The sequence below is a fragment of the Ranitomeya imitator genome, chromosome 1 (genome assembly GCF_032444005.1).
Source record: "Ranitomeya imitator isolate aRanImi1 chromosome 1, aRanImi1.pri, whole genome shotgun sequence".
NCBI classification, from domain to species: Eukaryota; Metazoa; Chordata; class Amphibia; order Anura; family Dendrobatidae; genus Ranitomeya; species Ranitomeya imitator.
In genome coordinates this window covers 706,059,432-706,070,873 of record NC_091282.1, presented here as the reverse complement: position 1 = coordinate 706,070,873, position 11,442 = coordinate 706,059,432, and the positions used below count along the sequence as shown (strand labels likewise).

General features: G+C 37.4%; 1 protein-coding gene across 1 annotated transcript; it reads right to left on the bottom strand.

The window, feature by feature from the left end:
* Window positions 1-7,761: 7,761 nt before the first annotated feature.
* Window positions 7,762-11,089, bottom strand: FOXA1 (forkhead box A1). Its single transcript, XM_069731896.1, has 2 exons — window positions 10,662-11,089; window positions 7,762-9,118 (listed from the first exon to the last, which is right to left on the bottom strand). The coding sequence occupies exons 1-2, from the start codon at window positions 10,731-10,733 to the stop codon at window positions 7,919-7,921; spliced, it is 1,272 nt and encodes a 423-aa protein (XP_069587997.1). The 5' UTR covers window positions 10,734-11,089; the 3' UTR covers window positions 7,762-7,918.
* Between the last annotated feature and the right edge of the window lie 353 nt (window positions 11,090-11,442).

Sequence of the window (11,442 nt, the reverse complement as noted above, 5' to 3'; positions counted from 1 at the left end):
AGGGTGTTTAACCTCTTCAGCACCAAAGGAAACCAAATTCAGCTAATATGGGATCCAACCACACAGGCTAAATGGAAGATCTACGATTCACAACACACAATGATCTTCTACCCCAGATGTCCCATGGTAGCTCTTCTGGAAGGATCAAACCAATCCGGCTTGTCCCTGTTCTACCTGAGCATCAATGAGCCTTGGTTGTCTTTTTTTAGTAGGTACTAGCCACTACATACTAAAGACACCCCACAAGATGTGTAATTTTGAAGATGCTATGATACGATCTAAGCAACAAAATTAGGACCTTGTCTGTTTTGGATCTTGCGCAGATGTATATTTAAAAAAATGTTCATGCTTCCAACACATCAACTTCAGGAACTGAATGTTCGCTTGCTGCCTCCACAGCTTTCTATGGCATTAGATAAACTCTCATAATGTATGATAGGGTGATTAAGTGACCATATTATGAGAGGGGGTGGAAGAAAATCCACCTGGATGTGCCGCAGATTCTCTGCTTCCCTTCTTCCAGAATTATTGTTTTCTCGAATAATGCCAAGAAAACTATGTCATATCTGCAGACCCTAATTCCCAGCAGTGCCCTCCCAGGCTGAGGAGAAAGGGGTTTTCCTTCTTAGGTTTATAGATGGATGTTTTAGGGAACTGTTTGATTAAAGCTGAGACAAAGAGGGCTGGGACCTTCATGTGGGCAAAGTTCAGAGCTCTGAACTCTCTCCGACTTGTATGAACCAACAGAGAAAGGGAAAGATATACAAGCATTTCCATATACTGCAGCCTTGTATAGACAGACAGACATGCACAAACATCGGAACTACGGCAAAATTCCACCAACACAATGACGTACACAGGCGGATAGTGGGAAAATTCTCACAAGTCGGATACAATATATGATCCTATAGATGTAGACAATCCATGTAGTGATGATAAACACCCCACACACAAGATTTTCTGCTTTTAATTGACTTCTATCAGCTTTGTCTCCATTCTTCATATATAAGGAATTATTACAATAATATGGCTTCTAAAACTTGTACCTAATAATGGACAGCGTCATCTTAGCCCTCTGAGATTAGTGCTTAGACTCCATGTCCAAAATGGCCATTGCATAGGCAATGCAAAAATTTTAGGAAGCATGAGCCTTGTAACACGGCCTGTCTCTGTTGCCTGATGATCAGCTTTAGGTCATGTTCACACTAGCAGTATTTGGTCAGTTTTTTACCTCAATATTTATAAGTCAAAACCAGGAGTGGGTGATAAATCCAGAAGTGATGACGTGTTTCTATTATACTTTTCCTCTGATTGTTCCACTCCTGGTTTTGTCTTACAAAAACTTAACATGTGAACGTTCAGGGGAGTAACCATAGTAGGTGTAGGAGTTGCAATTATAATAAAACTACATGAGAATTGTATGGAGAGACAGCCACATATAATACAATCGTTAATGTCATCTGTACTGGTCCATCCTACATCAATGGAAAGATGGGAGGCGTGGTCCAGATTTGCGGCACCACTCCCCATACCTCCGCAGTGACCAGTTTGGAGAAGAGACCAGACGACACTGCAATCTAAAATGGAGGCATGTGCAGAACCTAGGACACGGACCAAAAAGCGGCGAAAAAATCTACTCAAGAATTATGCCCAAACTGTCGGCCAAGCTGCTTCAGGAAAATGCCTGATAGACGTTGAGTGCATGTACTTCAATACAATACTTAATTTAGGAAGGGATCACAGTCAACAGCTGTGTTGTATCCAGAAAGGGCCAAAAAAATTCCTTTTTTAGACACTGTTTGTGGGGAGGGCCCTGTGGGAGATTTCTCATTGGGGCCCCCAAGCTTGAAGTTATGCCGTGGACCGTGGACTCCTGCTCGCTGATAAATTCCACTTTTCAGAATATTACCGATTAGTAATGTGTAATTAGCAATATTACACTATGATAAAACTACATGACAACTGTGTGGAGAGACAGTCAGTCACATATAATACATCCCTGAAATCACTTGATCTCATAGCAGTGAGGGAAAAATAAACCAGGTCAACAACCTAATGGAAATTATCCATCCAAAGGGCACACCTGCTGTGCTTGGATATGTTGTGGTACCAGAAAGTCCAGCAGAAATTCAGGAGGATGCAGGATGATCTGGCACTTGGATGCTATTATCCATAGCATCATTTTTTTTCAGAAGCTAAAAACAACAGGTATCTGCTAGCATGGCACCCTCAAACAAGTGCAGCAAGATCTATACTATAATATGGCGCTCCTTCCCTTCCAAGCTCTGCCGTGCACCCAAACAGTTGTTTTCCTCCACATATCAGGTATCTGCGCACTCAGGAGAAATTGCACAACAAATTGTATGAAGCAATTTCTCTTGTTACCCGTATGAAAATGCAAAATTTGGAGCTAAAAAGATTTATCTGGGAAAAATGTGATTTTTTTATTTTCACGGCTTTACGTTATAAGCTTCTGTGAAGCAACTATGGGTTCATGGTGCTCAATACACATCTACATAAGTTCCATAAGGAGTCTAGTTTCCAAAACGGTGTCACTTGTTGGGGATTTCCACTGTTTAGGCACATCAGGGGCTCTCCAAACGTGACATGGCGTCCGCTAATTAATCCAGCAAATTTTACATTCAAAAAGTGTAATGGCACTCCTTTCCTCCCGAGCCTTGCCGTGTGCCCAAACAGTAGATTTCCCCCACATATGGAGTATCGGTACGCTCAGGAGAAATTGCACAACAAATTGCATGATCTATTTTCTCCTGTTTCCCTTGCAAAAGTAAAAAAAAAATCAGTCTAAAGGAAAATTTTTGTGAAAGAAAAGTAAATGTTTATTTTTTCCTTCCACATTCCAAAAATTCCTGTGCAGCACCTGAAGGGTTAATAAACTTCTTGAATGTGGTTTTGAGCACCTTGAGGGTGCAGTTTTTAGAATGGTGTCACACTTGGGTATTTTCTGTTATATACGCCCCTCAAAGTCACTTCAAATGTGAGGTGGTCCCTAAAAAATGGTTTTGCAAATTTTGTTGTAAAAATGAGAAATCGCTGGTCAACTTTTTTCCCTTATAACTTCCTAAAAAAAAAAAATTATGTTTACAAAATTGTGCTGATGTAAAGTAGGTATGTGGGAAATGTTATTAACTATTTTGTGCACTATGACTCTGATTTAAAGGCATAAAAATTAAACGCTTAAAAATTGGAAAATTTTCTCCATATTTCTGTTTTTTTTCCACAAATACACGCAAGTCAGATCAAAGAAATGTTACCACTATCATGAAGTACACTATGTCACAAGAAAATAGTCTCAGAATCAGTGGGATCTGTTGAAGCGTTCCAGAGTTATAACCTCATAAAGTGACAAAGTTCTAAAAATTGGCCTGGTCAGGAAGGTGAAAATAGGCTTCGGGGTGAAGGGGTTAATATCCACAGTGTAAATTGACATGCTGTGGATTTTCTCCTTCTCCACAGTGTGCAAAATCTGATTCACAATTGTAGTACTGAAAAACGCTGCAGAAGTTTCATCAAAAGAATTTGGCTGGAAAATCTGTAGCGCATTCAACCCATGTGAACATACCCGGTCCACACGGAGACTTTTGAAATGGATTTTGGAGCAGATCTGTTTCTAAATCCACATCACAGAGTATTTGAAGAACATTTGAAGTGGATTTTGTTGGAGCTTTTGAAGCGGTAAACAAATCTAGGAGACATGTCCAATATTGATCCAAGTCATGGCTCATAATCACCCGTACGAGTCTGAGGGTGGGTGAGAATCACAGAAAGCACATGGATGGTATCAGTGTGACATCCATGTGTTGTCCGTTTTTAACGTTATAATGGGTAAGAGAAGATTTGCAACTTTTTTTTGTACGAAAAAAATTTAACATTAGCGGTAAAAACTGATACTCTGACCAAACATGAAAAATCTGATCCAAAACACTGATGGAAATCGGGATGTTTTTTGCATACGAGAAAAATCACTGTAGTCTGATGGAGGCCTTACGCCTATATTTTGTAGACTTGGGCTTCATTTAGGCCATTATTTTGTGGTTAAAGCTGATGGTTGCCATTAATAAATTTGGCAAATTTTTAAAATAGTCAAGTCCACAAGATTTCAGTGCACACATCTTATGGGGAAAACATATAAAATAAATATATATTTGTCTAAATTGGCTTGCACCGGAAAAGGAACAACATTAGTTAATGTGAACAATATTTTTTTTCCCAGTATTTACTTTGGGTTTTAATAAAACAATAAGAATTCAATGCATTTTTTACATATGTCTTTTGTTTTTTGTTTTTTTACATTAGTAAAGCCTGCTGGAAAACCATGAAGAAAATACAAAACCACACTGTATTTTTTTACCTCCCCCAAAAAAAAAACAGAAACAAACAACACACTCATAAAAAATTGTTCTTTTTGTATTGTGCTTATTGTCTCCCTATTCACTTCACACTAAACTCTGGCCACATCTTTTTTTTTTTTTGCCCCATAAAATAATGAAAGAAAGGCAATGTTAGAGGGTAAAAACTGTTCTATAAAATAAAAAAAATTAAACTATCTCCTGTAAAACGTGCATTATTTTGTTGAGTATTATTTTTCCATGAAGTCATTAAGGTGCGTATCAAACATCAAAGGTTAGGTATACGCTTTGTGTATTCAGTGCGGAATTTATGTGCGGATTTCGAAACTGAAATATTTTAATGTGTTTCCGCATAAAAAAAAAAAATCCATGCATATTTCTGCACATACGTCTGCATTTTAATGTGCATTTCTTGTTGCAGGAACACAAAAAAAAAAAAAAAGCCAGGCTAGCTGCTTAAGGTGCAGAATTATGGTCCCCAATGATATGTATGCATGGGTAAAATCCGCACCAATAAGTTGCGTTATCATAGCAGAAATTGGCATGCTAAGGATTTTCAAAAATGCAGCAAAAGTCGATTGCAGTGGAGATTTTGTAGCAAAAAAATCAAGCAAAATCAAATAGCATGAGGATGTAATTAAGTTAAGACTCACCCACTTCTGTACAAAGTGGCAGATTTTACAAACAGAAAATCTGCAGGTAAAATCCGCACCGAAATACTTTGGTACATAGTCAACATATTTGGCTTTTTAGCTCCTTTCTGAATGAATGAATGCATGGATGTTTCTGTACCCAGTGCTGTATCATCCGGCTTCCTATCTATTCTTCCTTGGAGCCTGATGAGAGGAGAGACCTGGGTGCCGCATTGCAGAAAGCAGACACACACGAATTGTCCCATGGAGTGGAATACTCCGACTTCACTACTGGTTTGGTTGCGATTACTTTATCATGTCACACAATTTGGGATCTTTGATTTACATAGGACTGCTGTTAAATCTAAAGCATTATCTGAACTCAGAAATACACATAAGACTAATAATAAAAAAAAAGTTAGAAGTCACATCCCACACTGCGACACCTCTACATGTTCCTGTAGTTGTCTGATCAATGACACGATTACAGACATTGCATTCACCCATCATTAACTAAAAACTAGATTTTATTAGCCCCAAATTCATATATTTCACTTCTGTCTATATTTTACAATTAAATTAAAACAAGTTTTTTTTGTTTGTTTTTTTTTTTAACTTTCGGATATTATTGTATTGTTTATGGATTTTTTTTTTATTGTCGTGTTTTCTTTCCAATTATTTCGTCTGTTTTTTTTTTTTGTACTATGATTCTTGGTACCTAAGAAAGAAGGAGACAGGGTGACCAGACCATGACTTGGGAGTGGGACCACAATTCTTAGCATGATCATTACCTGTGAAGTATTATGAAAGTTTAATATAAACTTGTTGTATTTTCATTGTCACGGAAAAAATGTGTATTAAAGCTTTTATATATACATGTATGCGTGTATGTATATTTGTTTGTGTCTCTCTCTATATATGTGTGTATATGTATATATATATATGTGTGTGTGTGTATATATATTTATATTTGTGTGTGTGTGTATATATATTTATATTTGTGTGTGTGTGTGTATATATGTGTGTGTGTATATATATTTATATTTGTGTGTGTGTGTGTCTCTATATATATATCTTGGAGTGTGTTTATATGTATATATATGTGTGTATGAGTATATTTGTGTCTATATGTATATATGTGTGTATGAATATACATATATATAGTTTTATATATAAATATATATATATATAATAAAATACATATACAGGCATATAAATACATATATATATATATATATATATATATATATATATATATATGCACACATATATTGGAATGTGTGTATGTGTGTGTATAATATATATATGTATGTATATATATCCAAACATATATATATACACATATATTCACACACGCACACATGATTGTGTAACGGCATTAAAAAAAACAGCAATTAAAAGGAATGTATGTAATTAAGGATTTTTTTTGCTTTGTTTCTATCCTTAAATATCTGGTTATAAACTACTTACAGAGACCTTGTATATATTTAGACAATTTTTATAGGTATAGAAAATCATGTGTATAGTGCACTACACCAGACTAAAATATTATTTTACATTAGATCGGATTATTAAAACATCATTGTGTTTTTGTGGCTTCTACCTGCGACACCTTATGCATAAATATATATAACTACATATAATACATATATACAGTATAAATGTGTCCATTTCTCCGTGTATAACATATATAAGATATATATGAACTGTATACACACAATCATCCACCACTGTATTGTATCTATGCGTGCACGGCATATAGTCGAGTCCACCACACTGTGAGCGCACTGCACCTTTATCTTCTGGAACAGACTCATTCCTCACGTCTGTATTTTATACCTCTGTTTTTATTTATTTATTTTTTTGTTTGTTTCCTTTTTTTTCTTTTTAAAAATCAGAAAATATTTTAATTACAATTACATTTATAAAATTAAACTTATTTTGAACAATTTGCAATTTATTGAACCATTATTTAAACCAATTCAGAAGAAAAACCAAAAGCGGAGGATGAGATAAAATACATGCAATAAATTACGAATATCAGGGGAAGAACAAATAATCATCTCCATTAAAAAATAAAAGTAAAAAATAATAATAATAAAAAAAAAAAAACAATAAAGAAAAAAAAATCCCACTGCTCTCAATCTGTCCCTTTGGGGGCTATAACAACTGTGTGATTATTTATTTATGCATTATTACTATTTTTTTTAATTCGATATGGGAACAGTCATGTAGGGTGGTGTGTGGTGACCCCATGTAAAGACTCTAATGTTTGCTCATTATGTGACCTATGTTTCTTTGTATAACACTATAGGAGATAAAAATACAAACAAATACAATAAAATTAGAAGAAAAGATCATTTATAGCAAAGCTAAACTGTCAGTGGGATGTTTTACTGCCAGGCTGACACCAGTATGGCATAGCCTCAAAATTCAGGTATTCTTCCCAGTAACAAAATGAATTCCAGCCCAGGTCTCCCAAATAACAAAGACTTGACAGCAAAGTAGAAATGTAACTTTTTCACAGCACGAAAAGTCCTTCACAATTTTGGAATATATATATATATATATATATATATATATATATATATATATACACATATATATATATATATATATATATATATATGCTAATGTGATTTTTCTCTTCCAGTTATTACTGCCCCAGAACCCCTCGTGTGTAAACTTGTCTAGAAACCAATAGTCATTTAGCAATATATACAGGATAGACAGTTTCTTTAAATACAACCAGATGCAGCTTAGTTGACCTTTGTGCTTTATATATTACATGGACAGATCTCCAAAAACTGTAAATCTTCTCTTTCAAATAACATTTTTTTTGTGAAGCAATAGGTTAATAAAGTAACAGTCTTAGAACAGTTAGACAAAGGGGGGAGAAAATGGTGTCAGGAATGATTAGGATGTGTTAAGGACAGGCCTGGAGTAGACCCCTTGATAATATGTAGGCTCCAGTGCTGAAGGTTCTATAGTCCCTCTTCCAGACATTGATGTGCTGCCAAGGGACATGCCTGGCAGGGGCCCACCATAGGAGGAATACTGCTGCAGAGCCTGCTCATAGGCTTTGTAGTCCAGTTTGTGCTGTTCAGAAGACATCAGGTTGTTGATGGAGAAGGGGTGGTTGAAGGAGTAATGGGGGTCTCCTTTAAGGTGGAGGTGGGACTCGTGGACCAAAGAGTGAGACGAGTGAGAAGGAATTGGTGATGGACCTCCTGTCACTTGTGGCTTCATGTCTCCATTGGAACCACCATGCTCCAGAGACTGTGGACTGCTAGATGGGTTGGACATGGAGGAATTACTGTCCATTTGGCTGGACTTGCCATGTATCCGATGCAAGGGAGATGAAGAACCAGACTGGTCCTTCCTCCCATCTTGTGCCCCTTTGCCACCCTGTTGCTTCTCACATTTAAACCTCTTCTGCCGGCGGAGATAGCAGCCATTCTCAAACATGTTCCCAGAGTCCGGGTGCAGTGTCCAGTAGGAGCCTTTACCAGGTTTGTCTGGAGACCTGGCCACCTTCACGAAACAATCATTAAAGGACAGCGAGTGCCTGATGGAGTTCTGCCATCTCTGCTGGTTCTGCCTGTAGTAAGGGAAGAGGTCCATGATCCACTGGTAGATCTCACTGAGGGTCAGCATTTTGCTGGGGGCCTGCTGAATGGCCATGGTGATTAATGAGATGTAGGAGTAGGGGGGTTTAGCATGGGGGTAACTTCTCCGAAACGTTTTAGTGTCTCTTGTCCTGTTTATGTTGGATGGGGCATAAGCCATGGGGCTCATTGCTGAGTTCATGCTGGAATAGGGGCTTAGACTATTCATGGAGGCTTGTTGGGCAGACATGGCGTTCATACTGGTGGGGCTGAGAGCTGTGCCCATTGATGGCACTCCAGATGCCATGCCATTCATGGCTGAGGATCCAGCACCCATTCCTGACATGCCACTGGGGCTCAAGCCTGGTGCTAGCCCTGAGTTAGCGTAGGACATGTTAAAGGATCCTGGTGCTATGTTGTTGCTGGAGCTCATGTTATTCATGGTCATGTAAGTGTTCATAGGTGCCAATCCTTGAGTCATGTTGTTAACCGGGACTGAAGAATAAGCCTGGTGGTAAAGCAAGTCAAACAGTAAAAAAGCATGAAAATGTAGATGAAAGCATCTATATATTATCAGTGGAAGAGATATAATGCCTCTTCATGAAGTATTCACTAAAGGTATCGATCTACAAGGTACCTAGTGTTACAATTTCAATTTAAACTCAGTATTATTCTTACTTAGATACTTAATGTTCATTAACTATGGAAATTAGAATAATAATTAATTTGTAAAGCAGACTGAAGAAGGAGACTCTGTGCTCTGAAAGCTTGTATATATATATATATATATATATATATATATATATATATATATATATATATATATCACTCCTAGAATATCAAGGTTGTAAAAGTTTATACACATACTTAGTATTAATGTATCACACACTTATTGAAAAAATCTGTAGCATAGCTGCATATGTATTAAATAAATGAAATGATTAGATCTATGTCACTTTTAAATATCACATGTGATGTCTAATATCTAAAGGTTGAAAACGATTGTTGAATAATATGTTGAAGGAGAAGTTAATTTGTATTATTTTCTAGCAGAAATAAGCTTAAAAACAATAATCCTGCGACCACCCTAGCTGCTCTGTGTTTTTAGGTGATCCTTTCGCCTACCTCGGTGCATAGAATGTGTCATTGTCACCGGATTCCCAGGTATACAATATAATCTCCTAACGCCAGATAAATGCGCTTTGGACATTGTTACATTACAGGAATAACCTATTGTATTTCACTGCCATAACAATAGTTTGGGGGCCTTATGTTACCCTATAGGTGACAATTGGGTCTAATTATTAAGAGAAGTCATGTATCTGTTACTTTTTACAGGATATCAGAGAGCATTAAGGTTCTAGAGTTCCAGCAAAGTGGATGCAACAATGTATCAACTATCTATTATTATTGATTGGAAATAGAGGCAAGAGCCTTTAGGACCGAATCGATGTGGATCTGAATAGTCTCCTAAAAAATTGTAATATTTCCAGCTTGCTCAACAGTGCGATCAGATCTCCATTATGGATCATATATCACAACATTAGTTTATGCTTGAAGAATGACCACAATGAGAACGTTGGGTTCTAGTCTGTAAGATTAATGGGATTACAGCAAGGCATAAAATTAGAAATTAAGAACCTATTGTGAGCCCTGCGAATACCTGGCGTTCAGGAGGGGTGACAGTACCTTTGTCTATAAAGTGGCACAGGGTAAAGGAGGTTTTAGTGTGGATTAAACTAGAACCTATTTGGTTTCCAATAATAACCAGAAGGGACCTGCTGAAATGATTTATATTAGATCAAGATCAGAGGACAAACGTCCCATCAGATTAGTGTGTAGTTACTACACCACGGCTGAAATACTCTCACAACGTTTCGGGCACCTTTATAAAGTTCGTTTTTAAAAAGGACCCCTTAGGGAACAAAGTTTGTGGTTATTATCTAGAGGAACTGGTTCCACCTCAACTTTCTACAGCTGAAACAATACAAGCTAATGCAATTCTTTATGGGACAGTGGCTAACATTAGAAATAAGGAATGCCCCTCTTACCTCCTGAGTGTCCTGGTAGTAGTTGCTCCAGTCTGTAGTCTCATGTCCTTCCATTTTTACAATTCCTAACATCCTGGATCCCAAGTGCCTAAGTGAAACATTCAGCCCACTAGTCCAAGAAGTGGAGGGGGGAAAGCAGCAGGGAAGGTGCCCAGGAGATGAGCAGATTGACAGGCTGCTCTGCTCGGTGCCCCCTAAATCAGATGGCAGCAGGAGGGGAACTGGGGAAGTGCAGAGTGAGCTGATGTGGAGCTTTCGTTAGAGGAAGGACTTCCCTCTTCCTTGTCTCTCCTCCTCCTCCTCTTCTTTCTCACTCCCTCCTTTCCCACACACGTCTCTCCATGAGCTGGCTGCACCTTAGAACATGCAGCAGAGAGAGAAGGAGAGAGCTACACCTGCCTTGCACCCATGGGGAGAGCACACTGAGCAAAGTTCTCTGAAAGACAGGCCCCAGGTATAAAGATGTGTGTCCAGGTGACCCACCCCACTAGTCACTAGCAAACCAATGGCAAGGAGAAGTGAGGAGCAGCCTCCCCCTGCTGCACACCTACAAATGAAGGCTGCTGCTGCCCAGACTGTGGGATAGTAACAGTAAATAATTGCAAATAATATATGAATAATATTAATATACTATTGTAATAGTTCATTTTGTATTGTTGAATAAAAATAGCAAGTGTCTGTATTATTCATTATTATTAATATTATTTTTACTGATGTTACTATCACTACTGTTAGTATTATTACTATTATTATTTATATTCTTCCTTTGTTCTTTTTTTAT

Bases quoted from the DNA above. Each gene is read 5' to 3' on its own strand.
- FOXA1 (XM_069731896.1), bottom strand. From the start codon at position 10,733: ATGTTAGGAATTGTAAAAATGGAAGGACATGAGACTACAGACTGGAGC. The intron at 9,119-10,661 runs GTAAGAGGGGCA...CTTTACCACCAG, and splicing joins ACTACCAGGACACTCAGGAG to GCTTATTCTTCAGTCCCGGT.